This window comes from Phallusia mammillata, chromosome 6 (genome assembly GCF_965637545.1).
Source record: "Phallusia mammillata chromosome 6, kaPhaMamm4.hap1.1, whole genome shotgun sequence".
Classification (NCBI taxonomy): Eukaryota; Metazoa; Chordata; class Ascidiacea; order Phlebobranchia; family Ascidiidae; genus Phallusia; species Phallusia mammillata.
In genome coordinates this window covers 11875852-11890209 of record NC_137257.1, presented here as the reverse complement: position 1 = coordinate 11890209, position 14358 = coordinate 11875852, and the positions used below count along the sequence as shown (strand labels likewise).

Below are 14358 nucleotides of genomic sequence, written 5' to 3'. Positions count from 1 at the left end.
ATTGAAAAATGTTGATGCTGATTGCCGAATGTGGAGTTTGATTTGTTTGTAGTGCAACTCTATGCAACAAGTTTTATGATTAATACGTTGGTGCATGCGCAAATTTTAGCGAGATCTCTTTTTGATGTTTCTACTTTTTTGTGCCACAGTTGTGTCCGTTGTTTGGTAAGAATTATGCACATTTGCGCTGACTACATAGCGCTGGTGAGTTTTCTGGACGTTATAATAGCATTTGTTACACGTATTTGATTTTTTTTTTAAAGCTTGACTTGAGTCTTCTCAGCTGTGAAAAGACTTGGCTTGACTCGGTATACCAACAAAAACAGGAAATCTTTTACCAGATAACCTGTTCAGTCGGCTTTAACCAAACATTAGCAGAACTTTACTGTGCGATTTGTAGGTATTTTTGTTGGTATACCGAGTATATATGTTTTATATTTTTGAGGTCATTTCATCTGGCCCTCGACCATATTTTTTGGTTTGCGAAATCGTATTGATAACTTTGTAACATTCTAAAATTAAACTACTCCCTACGAAAGTTTTTCCTGTTGCGATATGTGGAATTGATATTACCTAGTTGCATAAGATTACAACGCCTATGATTAATTCAAAGCCAGTTTGTTACGTCACAGACAAGACTACAAGTACTGATTGTGCGCAAACAATTGCCTTCCTAGGTTACTTGTGATGTAATATACAAGCATTGCTCGTAAGATGAGACTAACTATACCAGGGGACGGCAACCACTGGCATGCGTGTCAAGGTTGGCACGCTAGGTGGTGGTTTTAAAAGGCACGCCAACCGATTTGTGTGTTTATATTGAAGTAACAATTAAACCTGGTTACACTGCTTGTTTATAGTTTTTATCATGCCATGGTCTTAAAATTCAGCCTTTGGCACGCGTCGCCTAAAAGGTTCCTTGAACTATACAGTTTAACAGTCGCATTACCAGATTTTGGGATTTTAGAACTACCATGTCTTGGCGCTGAAAAAAGTTTGTGGTGAGTGGTGACCCCTGGTTTAAGCGAACACAGTACATGTCAAGGCCAATATTTGCTTTTGAGCGTTTACTTTGCTGTACGAACGCTATAGTGCATGCAGTAAAAGTATAGGAATTTTAGGTTTTTAAAACTGTAAAGGTTTGACGTTATTGTCCAAGCTGTTTAATGAGTGCGGCTAGCTTGCTTTTGTTTGTTTTTTTGGCGAATAAACGTATTAAACTTGATCATCTGCAGCACATAAATAGTGTTCAAAGGGGGGGCCCAGAAATTGACTTGCACCAGCATATTTTTTCTCTCTCCAGGGTCCTGGTGATAGGGCCCCATGAATGACATATTGTGTCCAAAATAATACAGCGGGTACAGGGAAAAATACATAAATCTACTAATTTCTGCAAACTGGTGGGCTTTAAACTTTGTGGATCTAACATTGAGCGTAATGATGCACTCTGAATGCTAATATTCAAAGTCTACTTGAAAATTAAGCGGGCATATTTACATGAAAAAAGTTTGAGTTTCGACATTACAAACATTTTTCTCCCTATCGGAAAAATAAGGGGTCGCATGTAAATGCGGATTTAATTATCTTTTAAATTGGGGTCGCTTTTTAAAAAGGTTGAAGACCACTGCCCTAGGGTGCACCGCACCGGTTGCACACCAGTTGAAGAACACTGGAGCACGGTTCTTTAACAGGTAGAATTACTAACCCAGGAACTCACACCAGAGGTTTGGGAATTTCCGATAAGCGGCGCTGCGGAGCATAGCCTTTCGCAATTGCAATAAATGAACAATTCGTGAATACAAATAATTGCAATTAATATTTCGAATACAATTAAAATTACTACATCTCAAAAAGTAGCTACTCATGAATACGAATACATGTTTGGGTTTATTCCAATAGTATTCGATTAACATGTCGTTGCATTTGGATCAACTATTGAATACAATGAATGTGAAAACAAATAGGCTACTTGACACGTAGTACAAGAATACAATTTGAATTGCTAGACTTTAAAAAGTCCGTAAGTATTCATGAATACGAATACATGCTTGGGTTTATTCGAATAGTATTCGAATTACATGTATATTCATGAATACAAACTACTTGAAACGTTTTATTCGAATGCCATTCGAATTGTTGTCACTCAAAAATTACCAAATTATTCATGAAATTAAATACACTCATGCAGGTATTCGTAAAGTATTCGAATACGGGACGCGCTAATTCGACTCCGTGTCTAGTCCACATTCAAGAAACCACCGACACTAGACGTCTCAAAAGAGTTGTTTGTCACAGAAGTCTCTTGGTGGATTTTGACACTAAAATGTTTTGTTTCGCAACCCTCGAAATAGCTACATTACTTAATCAGATGAAAAAAATCATTAACGATTTGGTATCAAGAAAGATGGAATTCAACTTTTGCCTGCACACATTTTGGTATAATTTCTTAAAAAGTATGATCCATAAGGCAATGAAATTATTTTCAGGTTGTAGGGGCAACATTTAACATGTGCGCAGACTGCATGTTCTCTGTAGTAATCAAATCAAACACTTGGGAACGAGAAAATGTCAAAGCACTCATATAATATTAGTTTTCTGCGATCGCCATCCCACTCATTACCAGAACAACTAAAAGCGTGTCATACGAGCCATGTTGATCCAACCCACAAGTACCAGCGGCGTCACGAAGACTCGAACCTCAATATATTGAAGACCGCATCTGTCCGAGATATCAAAAAAATGAGTTTTGGTCACGTATCTTTGTTTGCGGTGCCGGATAGACTTGGATCCGGCTATAGATTTATATTTGTGTCGCAACTAATTCACCGCAGAAAAGTGAGGAACATCTCGCGATCACACACAGTTGTCACAAAGAAATGTTTGTATTCTGTCAGCATAAGGCTTTTTGTCGATCCAACACTGTTTCTCAATATTCACTGATACAAGTTTAGAAGATTAAAAACAGTGATAAGAATTGAATATTTTAATTTGGCTTTCAAACGTACAGTGAATAAAATTAATGTAAGCCCGTCTATACATCATATCTGTAGTAAATACGGTTTCCTTAACAAATTGCTTGTAAATGGGGTTTACTCATTCTAGCTTTTAATCTGCAACTGTTAAGTGGATAGCAAAAAGGTAAACTAATATGTTCCGTTTAAGAACGAACAAAGCTTTGCGGGGTGGTGTTGCCATTTGAAAAGTCACGTGTACAAACAAAGAAACGGAATATCGTACGCCTTTGGTCAAAAAATTTAACTCACACAGAAAATTTAATTTACCCTATATGTCTTTGGTAAAGGTTTTTACTAACCCAACATTTTAAAAGCACGTTGTAACCTTGTCGGGCACGAATCCATAACACAGTCAAATAAAAATAACAAAAAGAGTATTATAAAGTGTAAGAAGCCTAGCGTAGGACGTGTCTGTGTCTGTTTTAAAGCGCCGGACAACGCTCGCCGATAAAGCACGAAATTAATTGTCGGGCACTTTATTGAAATAATCTGCACCACTGTGAATAAACACGATCTGGAGTTGAATGCTGTTGATTTTAGATTGTGCTGTAAAGTTTATCAAGTGGCCGGAATCAAATTAAGCTTCGTTATGCCTACCGCGCATGCCTATAGCAACGCTTGAGGAAAAACTACTGTTTTGTCCAGAGTTGTGATGGTTGAAAAAACTTTTAAGTTAAGTTTTGCCACATGTATTTTTTTGAAGAATCAAAAGTCGAACATGTTGAGTTGATCAGTTTGTTGTTAATTTAGATCGTAGGGATCATCTCTGTATGTTGGCGTATTAGATAAAATGAATTTAAGCTTCTGATACTGAAGGGCCTTTCTTTTTCTCTGTGTTTTTCTCCGTAGCGATTGTTGGATAATTTTTCGTCAACCGCACGTTTTCAAGCACCCCGATTACCTCGTTTGAGCCAACCCCTCGCACGCGCCACCGTCACGCTTCATCACGAATGTAAACGTAAACACTGAAACGCTCTAAAACTAAATCCACGAAATCCAAAAACGCGGTCTTAATCGGAAGATTACTTTTTAATAATTTAGGACAAAACCTGTAAGTGACGTTGAAAGAAATGCGAAACTTTAAAACGCGAAACACGAAGAATCGTTTCATCAAGCGAACCGTGTCGTGAAACCTCAGTCAAAATAACGGCCCAAGCCTGATGGGAAGAAACTGTTGACGGATTCCCAGATTTGTAAGTGCCGCTCGGCAATTTAACCACAGTTGACTCTTAAAAATGCAACAACCCTTGTCGCCAATGTCCGGATATTTAAGCATTTATGTGTTTAGCTTGTGTCACATTATCGTCTGTTGTCAATTAGGCGTCTTTGAACAAAGCCTAATGTTACAAGGTGCGTTACAATATCCATGTTCCTGACATAAACCCTTTTGTCGAAATTTAATCCGTACAAGTATTTTTTTTATTGATCATCAAATCTCGAATACTGAATTAACACAATGAAGAACAATAAAAGCGGTCAAAGAAACAAACGATTGTTTCTGAATCACAAGCAATGAGAAATACACAAATTAACAGAAAAACAAATAAATAATTGATACTAAATACAATATTTATGTCGTTGTGGTTAAAACATTTCACATATCAATAAAAATCTAAAAATTACACTGGAATGCCAAAAACATTATGACGTTACACGTTGCGTTTAGCATATTGTTGACGTGATTAAATTCCCCAAACTGTTTTGCAAACAAAGATAATGTTTATTGTCGCAACGAGTTTAACGTGGCAGTGTAACACTGATTTGGTACATTTTGCATTTGACTCGGCGTTCATAGAAAGGGTGTAAGATTGCATTCCGAGAATGTATATCAATCAAACAGCATTGACGTGGCCGGTTTTAAAGTTGTTGCGTGGGAAATAATTGTTTTTAGAACGAAACGCCATGTGACAAAGGGTAGTGGTTTTGAATTGATGTTTCGCGCAATGCTACCCCGCTGAGGTGTGTGAGGGATAACAATGCTTGTCGGCGGGACGTTGGCGCCATGATTCCCGCAATCGGCGACCAACATTAAACGAGACCCAAGTTGGCTCACAGGACAGATCCTGACTAGCAGCGCTGCAAATCCAAGTCGATGTTCCGAAGTACTCATGCGCGAACACTGGCCTTTTTTGGAAGATCTGCATTCAATCTTTCCGAAAACCACAAACCTGCATATTCCGTGTAAGCCGGTTTACCAAATCCTTGCTATGTTAAGGATGACTAATAATAGTAGTTTATTGCACAAATCTTTACTCTTGGGCTCCTTCTCCTTGTCAATCCCCACCACGCTTGCAGTTTGTCAAAATGATCAAACAATATACTTTCAACACTGACACTTGCATTCTGACGTTATAGGGTATTTGACATCAACCCAGAGACAGTACTTTTGTTCAAAAATCCCCTGACAGTACCATCGCAAAATGTTGATCGTTGTTTGATCTACTGGTCTACAATGCATCCCGGATGGAATAGAACAAGATTGACTGGTATCACAGTAGCCTTCCTTAACAAACCTTGGCCAAAATCTTATTCCCAAGTCCTTCCATCGGTACCTAACAGGACATGCAGTGTATTGTGCAATTTGCGTTTGTACTTTTCGCAGAAGTCGTTTAGATTTTTTGTTTCTTCTTTTTCCTTTTAGGGAACGAACTAACGTCTTAGCAAGCTTGCGAATTTCCGGTGATGTTCTTGGCACTAGTGGATTGTGCATTACAGTGTGGTTGTTGTGGCGTGGCATGGTGGGCGACATGAATTCAGGAAGATAGTTGACGCCAAGTCGCTCTATCAGCTGAAAATCGTTGATATCGCTCGGCTTTGGGTCGTAATCTTTATCCGGATCTTCAGGTAAAACTGGAAGAGGTAATTTATCGGTTGGAACTGGCCGACGTTTGTTGTGTTGATTTACCGGCAGCGACTTTACCATACCAATAAGTAATCCAAATAACAATGTGATGGTCAGTTTCATTTTTGTTTTTCAAATGCGATACAATACAGATTGGTCTTAAAATGCACTGTTGACAAAAAGCATAACGAAGACACGTTGTCGTTAATATAAAAGCGTTTCAGCAGCTATGAATTTATTCAGAACAATGAAATAACTACTAGTTTTTACAAAACATGACAAATACATAAACGTCTAAACGTAAAAAGTGATTTTTTACTCTCTGACAAACTTTTTATACAACAGTAAACCAGAAGCTTAATCTACACACTTCGCTCAATCTTAATCTGAAAGATCCTTGTTATTCCCTAATCTGCCGGCAACATCTGTACACCGGTTTACAGTTTGGTTGCAAGTAACTTATGCCTAAAACTCGTAATATTACCTACCCGCCAGCTGTCTTGGACACAATGTGAGGTCATATCTAGAATAACGCCAAGAATCCGTTGACCCTGTGGGTTTTAATTAAGAGCAGGCAAATTCTTTCCGCGGTGCTTTTTTCGTCGTTTCGTCTAGCACCGCAAACAGAGGGACCTCGGCAACATTGGCGCCGGTTTGACTAGCGATTGTATGAGCAAAACCCATCGTTTTAAACGCGGTTCGTCAGACACGGGGTAAAAAAATTTGCCTAATGCCGTCAGTGACGCAATAAGTCGATAGATCTGATGTAGTCAATGTTGTATCACCGGGATTGCAACAATTCGGTAAAAGGGAAAAAAAGCTTGATTGAAAAAATTGGTAAGTTATGTTAGTTTGTATATTATTCTGGTTGACAGTTTTCAAAAAACAAGAAAGTACTAAACGTGAAAAATTGTGCACAAAGGAATTGCCATAAAAAGCCGCTTCCTTGCACAACACTCTTCCAATATAGTTACTGTATCTTGCCAAAGTAGTAAAATCGCATGTTGGCTCAGGGAGACCCATTGGCAGCTAACATGTTTTCATAACCTTTTGCCAAGGGGAACACGTGATGACAAGCGGCGACTCACGTCTTCGTCACCAACAAACACATTGGCCTAAAATAACGAATTAGACGCCATTGGTTCTGCCATCTGCGCATAATATGTGTGGCGGCGACGAGAAGTCAGGCAGCCATCTACGGCTCAGCACATATCTATGGCACCGGTTCGGCTTCGTCGAATCAAAATAAGTACCAACCGTCTGCAATTTTGGGCAGTTTGTATCGAAAGCTTTTTCGGTACACGGTATGTTGGCGACAATAATCGGCATTTTTTAGGGCATCCGTTACATTGTAAGAGAGTAAACATAGAAAAACTAATACATTTTTTTTGTTTGTTTGTTGGCATGCGAGCATACATACCTCTTTGATCGCCTGCTATAGCCACTTAAAACTCGAAACACTATCCTCGCACTTGTACGTGTTGTTGCATTGCGCGACTCTGCATGCCTTTTAACGTGTTTCTAAATGTGCTATCATTTTACAGTGTCACCGTGGGAAGTTTCAATTTGAATGCAGTTCTACAGCCTCCAATCCTTGGTTGTACATCATTGATTCACTGTAGTAAAGTGATGTGAGGTCTTCACCTTTGACCCGACTTTTTGTCGTCGACGCCTTATAAAACTAACTTTAATCTAACGCAGCACTTAAACCTTGCAATTTGGCTTTGTTTTGCCCACCGATCACCAAACAAAACAAATGACCTGATTAAAACTACGGAAATGAATCTTCGTGAGTAATAAGTTTAAATTTTCGCTGCGAAAACCAGACGCTGTGCGCCAAATTAGCTCACCTTAAACTACGTTGGTGGTCTGTAAGACTCTACGTCCGGTTTTCTTTTCATCAGAACCATTCAGCATGGATAATTTCGTCAAAAATAACAAACAATCGGTCGCAACGTTGCCAAAGTTATTTCGGCTCACAAGCAAATGAATTCTATCCTCGCCATAATGATCGTTCGTCCTTCCCTTGCAGATTATTAGCTTTAAAGCCTCGCAGCGGAGAAGGCTGTTGTAAACTGTAATCAGGCATATCGGGTACTTTGTACACAGGCGGGGTAGTCATGTATCAGTTTCGTATTCTCATCGACTCTTTTTCGCGTAACGTGTCGTCTTTTGTTCTTACATATTTCCGATTCACACCTCGGCAGATTCCCACACAAACTATGCAAGTTGTCAAGTCGCCAGACGCGTTTTTTTATCCCGTTTCACAACCGATAGGTGCCTTTCTGCAAAATCGAACGAGCCACTTGAAATTTCTGTGATGACCTAATGGCGAAAATGCGCCTATGCTCGTTTATTTTCATTGTTTTGTTAGTAATGCTTTAGTTACATTGAAAAAATGTCCTGTAATTACTATGACTGTTAGCAACAAACAAAAAGTAATTTTGTAAAATCATTTCTTGATTTATCAGTTGGTTACAAAAGGAAACTAGATATGTTTTCAAAGCGTTAAGAAGGTGTGAACTTCTTGTTTTGTAATGTCTCAAGTTACAAAAACTACGAGTAACAGTTGACAAATAGGACTAATTGTATCGGCAGTTTCGAAGCTTCACAATTGACATCAGAAACTTTGCTTTAACATACTATGAACAAGTCAGTGAGGCTGTGTTCGGGTTTACAAAGTAGCTAATATTTCTCGTGATTTCGTATTTGGCAACGGAATTAAGACACATACAACTTTTAATAAACCTTTTTTTACCTATACCAATTTTAAAACATCATGTAAAAGTTTTATTTTTAAACAAGTCGTTTTCAAAATATTTGTGATATAGAGTGTCGCTATAAGAATACGTTCTTTTTCAGAACAGGTGTCCGCGGAAATTTTAAGCGGGCAGCCAAAGCTTGATTTCTTTCTGCAGTCATATTTCATGTCAGATCCTGCAACTAAATAAAGCAAATTTAAGTAGAATTACAAAAACGTACAAGATTCTACATTGCAAAGTGATGTATTTTATTACAAGTCACACAAAAATATAATTGTTAGCGCACAATTAACTGTTTTAGCTTTTAGTTCTGTTTCTAATTTCGCACACTACCCATCAATCTTTGTAAAATCCTTCGACTAGCAACAATGAATTCTAAATCTTGCTGGGAAATCGGAAAAACAACTTTTATTTGTTTAACTTAAGCGTTCGCCCAGCTAAGAAACACATTTAGCAACAATGTACTCAACTTTAAACGCAAGTTCTCAAGAAAATAGCGACAGTCGTTATAAAAAGTATTTGGGAAGCACTGCTTAGATACTATTTGTGAAAGTAATGACAACAAATCATGGATGTCAAATTTACGTTGATTCCACACTAGAAAGCAAACTCCATGACTGACGGCTACAGGCAGCACAAGACCATGTCCTATTCATGACTCAAACAAACCCGGCCAGTTCTACAGCTATTTGAAACATTTATGTGAGTTAAAATTAAGCACCATGTGGGTTATAAAGTAGCGTTACGCCAAAGTTGCGGTTGGCCATTTCGGCCGGTTATGCGGTTGGGCGGTTGTGTCTGTTTTTTTATATAAAAGTGCAGCCGAAACCGAACTTTTGAGTTTTTATGCTAAGTTGAACATATACATTCATCACTATAGGCTCAAGCGTTTAAGTAAAACAACGTTCACGACGTACTCATTTATAAATCGTAGTATACGCAACGTTGATTGAAGGCGTCATACCGAATCAGCCCGTCACCACCAAGCATCTCCACATATGGCAAAGCACAGGCTAGAAAAATCTAGTTTGTGGTGGGCTAGCCCACGACAGGAGCCACCATAACTCGCACTAGACAAACGGGTGTTATACAGGCTCATGGTGAGCCCGGCGAAAGTCGAATTACAAGCACTGTTGGTTGCCTCATACTGCACATGTCAGCTTATTAGTAGAGGATCGCCAGTTCGCCTAGTATAATCCACTAAGATGAACATAGCCTACACTCATAATAAGGATCGGCCCTCAAGAGTTGATGCAGACCAGCTATGGTATACTCGTTTATAAATCGTATAGTACGCCAGGCCTTGTAAAGGTTCCTGTCGTGGATTCGATTCCAGGGCAGCCTATATTTCTAGCCTATGTGAAAATGCTTGGTGACCGGCAGATCCGGTACATCGCCTTTAACAAGACGGTGTACAATGATTTTTTGTTAAGAAAATTAACGCCTAAACTTTCAATATTAGTATTTTAAAACATTATGAATTAGCTACTGTTGTAGAAAACATGAGCCAGCATGTATTACATAAAATATTAGATGTTTTGTTCAGCTTACGTTTTGTAAAAAAATTAGTTCATCTGCATCAAGAACACAACTTTCAGTTAAACACATCTATGAGAACGAGTATTTCGTTCGGTTTGGGCCCGAAACTTTCACAATCGACTGTTAAAAATGAATAAATTCTCGTCGTGTGAAAACAAGTGGCACCTTGTCTGAAAAATATGAGGTGTTTTGACCAGTTTAATATGATGAAAATGTTTTTTTATTTCATCTACATCAGTGGTTCTCAAACTTTTTTGACCGCGACCCAAATCTGGGCTTTAAGAACATCTTGCGACCCAAGCCTCAAACAACGAAAATGTATTTTTTAATTTTGTATGAATAGTTATCATCCTTAAACGCTAACTGTTACTTTCCAAGTTCAGTTTCGTATGATTAACCTCCTATCATTCCCCGTGCTAACGTGTTACAATCGTCGTGTGCGTAATAGAAAATTGGAAGGCTATTGTCTGTATGTTATAATGATTGGTTCATTTTGCTGTATAGCGTTGTCGAGTGAGGCTGTATTTGGCTACGGTGCTATCAAAACTCTCAGAAAACTACTTACTTATGCTGCAATACTCCAAGGTTACCAAGATAAAGCCGCATAAAATGCCTATGATACAATAATTCAGTCATGACTGAGAATTGAAAATACTTGAAAATTGAAATGAAAAAAGTTCGTTTGGGCAGAATTGAATCACCACGACCCATACTTTGAGAACCACTGATCTACATTTACCAACATAAGGTTCAGTTTAAGACATACATCAGAAATTAGCTTTATGGTTCGCTCCAATTGGCTGAATATTTGACTTATATGTCTAAACCGGGGGCTGGCTTTTTTTCTCACGGGGTTCGAACCCAGGACACTCCCGGGGACCGATCAGGTTTTTTATGTCTGTATATGGGTCAGGCGCGCCAGACCATTCTTTTTTTCACGGGACCATTCGGGTTAACAACAAGCTTAAACGATCGCGAATGCCCCCTAACGTATAAAAAAAGCAAACTAGTTTTAAATTAGAGGACATTTGGTGCCTGCAGGCGGCATGCCGCTAAACTTTTAGAACTATCGATCTCGTTCGGTTGAAAAAACTCCAGGCACAACATGATTTTCAGCATATTCGACAGTGAGAATGGCGGTTTAAATTGTGATTCTTCTACCAAGAAAAAGTCAATGTGAAGCATATTTCCAACATAATATGTGAAAGTTTGTCGATCCGGCATTTAAAGACTCACGGAAATATTTATGGAAAGTTTATAGAAATGTTTTCGTTACGTTGTGACGTGCTTGCGTGCCATTCTTTTTTCCTTTGTTTATCGTGCACTGTACTAGTCGCATTCAGTGTTATTTACCCTGCTGATGAAGACGACCTGAATAGGACGTCGAAACGTCGGAAAAAAATTACATTTGCCAGAAGAGCTTTCTATAAACTTGATATTATGCCTGGCAGCAATATAGCTTATATATAATTTTTAACATTACACGAATAAAACGTATTGACAATTTCTGTTGTGTTTAGGTATTCATTAGATAAATTAATTTAATCATGTCGATAACAGTAGCGATCGGGGTAAACTCGAGTTAACGAAATTTCGGCGTTTTAAACGATCTTCTCGAACATATCACTGTCTACGCCACCGGTTCTTCAATTGCATGCGGTCCGAAAAAGAATTTTAAGGAGAACACCTAAAGCTAAAATATTATTTTTTATGAGGCAACAGTTACAGCAGCAAACTTATAGCATTGAAGTAAAGTAATTCGGTTTTACGTTCTGAGGGTTTACTGTTGACTTGGGCATCGATGCCAGCCCGCGAATAAAATTACTGATGGGTCGTGCCCGCGATCAAATTTTTATATGATTCAGAATAATAAACTATACTTTATCCACTAACGCATAGGTTCTAAAACTTTTAAAGCTCGTGGTCCCTATTAAGCAACCCCTTCGGACCCGTGGCCCCAGAAAACCAAAAACATGTAAGCTGCTGGATGCGAACTCACCAAACGAGTCAAAAAGTAAACTTCAGGATAGATATTGTAGCAAATTCATCGGTATAAAATAAAAAAAATGATTACACCCGTAGGAGGGGTTTGTGTTGTGCTAAAATATAGGTATCACAATAAATTTACAGCAATAGGTAAAGGCGTGTTTGCTTTAATTCCTAAAGTTACTTTGGTAAAGTTAAGAAGTTCAGCAAGTCGAGTAAGTCGAAAGAATTGGGTCTAGCCTACACGTCAATTATATCGGTTCTGGCGGTGACCTTAACGTATAATTTTAAATTCCAAAAGGTATCTACACACTCTCAATTCTGTGTATTACGAAAAAAGGGTGTACGCCAGAATGGACAAATGACTCACGTAATTTGGTTGATGTTTCAAGTGAGCTAACACCCTTGCCCGGTTTGAGAGCCGCTGCACTACGTTTGAAAGATGTTATTAAACTGCATGGTGTCGGTAAAAGCCATTTCGTTGGTAAATACTGAATAAAAGTTTTAAACCAAAAATATCTCGCAGCAACGTCAGAATGCTTGCTGTCAGGTACGTCTGTGCCAATTTCTAGAGAAATATAATGCGAGCATGTAGGCCTATTTTTATTTGCGAAACTTTGAACATAACTGCATGCATGCTGACTTAGCAACTTGCTGATTCAGCAATTATTGTCATTGCAAACGCCTATACTCCGCTGCGTCACTTATCGGATGTTCACAAACCTCAGTTGTGAGTTCCTGTTTTAGCAGCTCTTTCTGCCCCTTGTACCCGATGTTTGTTGGCAAGTCTGAAAAAATAACTAAGTTCTAAGTTATATTGCGCATCCCACAGTTCTTGTGTATATCCCCCCCACACTTAGAAATAAAATCGCCCTTCAATTGCAAAATATTCACAATCGCCGCTTCGATGGACAAAATTGCCCGCGTTGAAGAACCCTGGTGTAAAAGTTCGTTCAGAAATTGTTCGAAATTAATGCGTCATCTTTATAGGTTGGTATTGGTATTTAAGAATCCGACTTGAAAAATATTTTACACCAGTGGTCTTCAAGCTTTTTTAAAAGCGACCCCAGTTTAGAGAAAATTAAATCAGCATTTACGCGACCACATTTTTTTCGATGGGTAAATATGCCCGCTTAACTTTTAAGTAGACTTTAAACCAGAAGTTCTTAACCTTTATATAACGGCCGAACCTCTACGATATTCTTCAGCATTTGGTCGAACCCCAAAGTTGCATCCTAGGTTTTTAACCTATTTTGTTTGGTGTGTCATAATTAGTTTTTATTCAAACGAAGTGGCAACAGTTACTGTTTGTTTTTATAGTTCTGACATCATAGCACAATCAACTTGTTTCATGATTGCTTTAATTCCGGCAATTTTTATTTAAAAAAAAAAATGGAGCATTGTATTTTTAGCATCTGTACACGACAAACATGAAAAAGATAAAGCAATAAGTTTGTGCTGGCAACAAAATTTCGTTGTGTTTCTGCTTACGAACAACGCTCTTTGTTACGTCAAAAAAGAAAATAAAACCTTAGTGCAGGGGTGCTCAACCATTTTGCTAGGACGGCTGCATCATAGATACTACATGTAGTATCTATGGCTGCATCACAGACTCTTATTTAACCAACGGCCGCCATTTACCTGCTTATTTTTGTTTTAAAATACTTTATATCATGTATTTACCATTTAATAGCGCCCAAAAAGCCCAGACTAATTTCTAGCTCGGTGCACAGATTGAGCTGCACACCGAGGAGATCAGTCTTAAGTGTTTATGATGTCATAATCTATACTGTGATGCTTGTGGTACTTGTTTTGTTCGCATTGTTGACACACAATAGGCGTGCAAAAAGTCTGACACATATGGTTATTAGGCTAATAATACTCTTTTCAGTACCACAAAAACTGTTTAGAGCAGTTCAAAACACCTGTCTAAGTCTAATCTTACAGTGTTTTGATATTTGGCAAATACAAATTGCCGTTTTTAGCGAATATAGACTCTAAAGCAGGGGTGGGCAACCTTTGTTACTGTAGGGCAGGGGTGGCCAACCTTCTACATACCATTCGCCAACTTTTTAACATACTGTGTTGGATGCGCCATAAATGTCTCGTAACCCCACCTTCTATGACCACTTCTTGTATGTAGAGAGAAAGAGAAAGAAACAACACTTCTTGTATGTAGAGAGAAAGAGAAAGAAACAACTTTTGCATGAGAAGG

The 14358-nt window shown here is 38.4% G+C and overlaps 1 protein-coding gene across 1 annotated transcript; it reads right to left on the bottom strand.

The window, feature by feature from the left end:
• Positions 1-4410: 4410 nt before the first annotated feature.
• On the bottom strand, positions 4411-6521 carry LOC145234067 (noggin-2-like). The gene is made up of 2 exons (XM_080098842.1): positions 6345-6521; positions 4411-6025 (listed from the first exon to the last, which is right to left on the bottom strand). The coding sequence occupies exon 2, from the start codon at positions 5977-5979 to the stop codon at positions 5338-5340; it is 642 nt and encodes a 213-aa protein (XP_079954968.1). The 5' UTR covers positions 5980-6025; positions 6345-6521; the 3' UTR covers positions 4411-5337.
• Positions 6522-14358: the final 7837 nt, after the last annotated feature.

Excerpts from the sequence above, each read along its gene's own strand:
- LOC145234067 (XM_080098842.1), bottom strand. The coding sequence starts at position 5,979 with ATGAAACTGACCATCACATTGTTATTTGGATTACTTATTGGTATGGTA.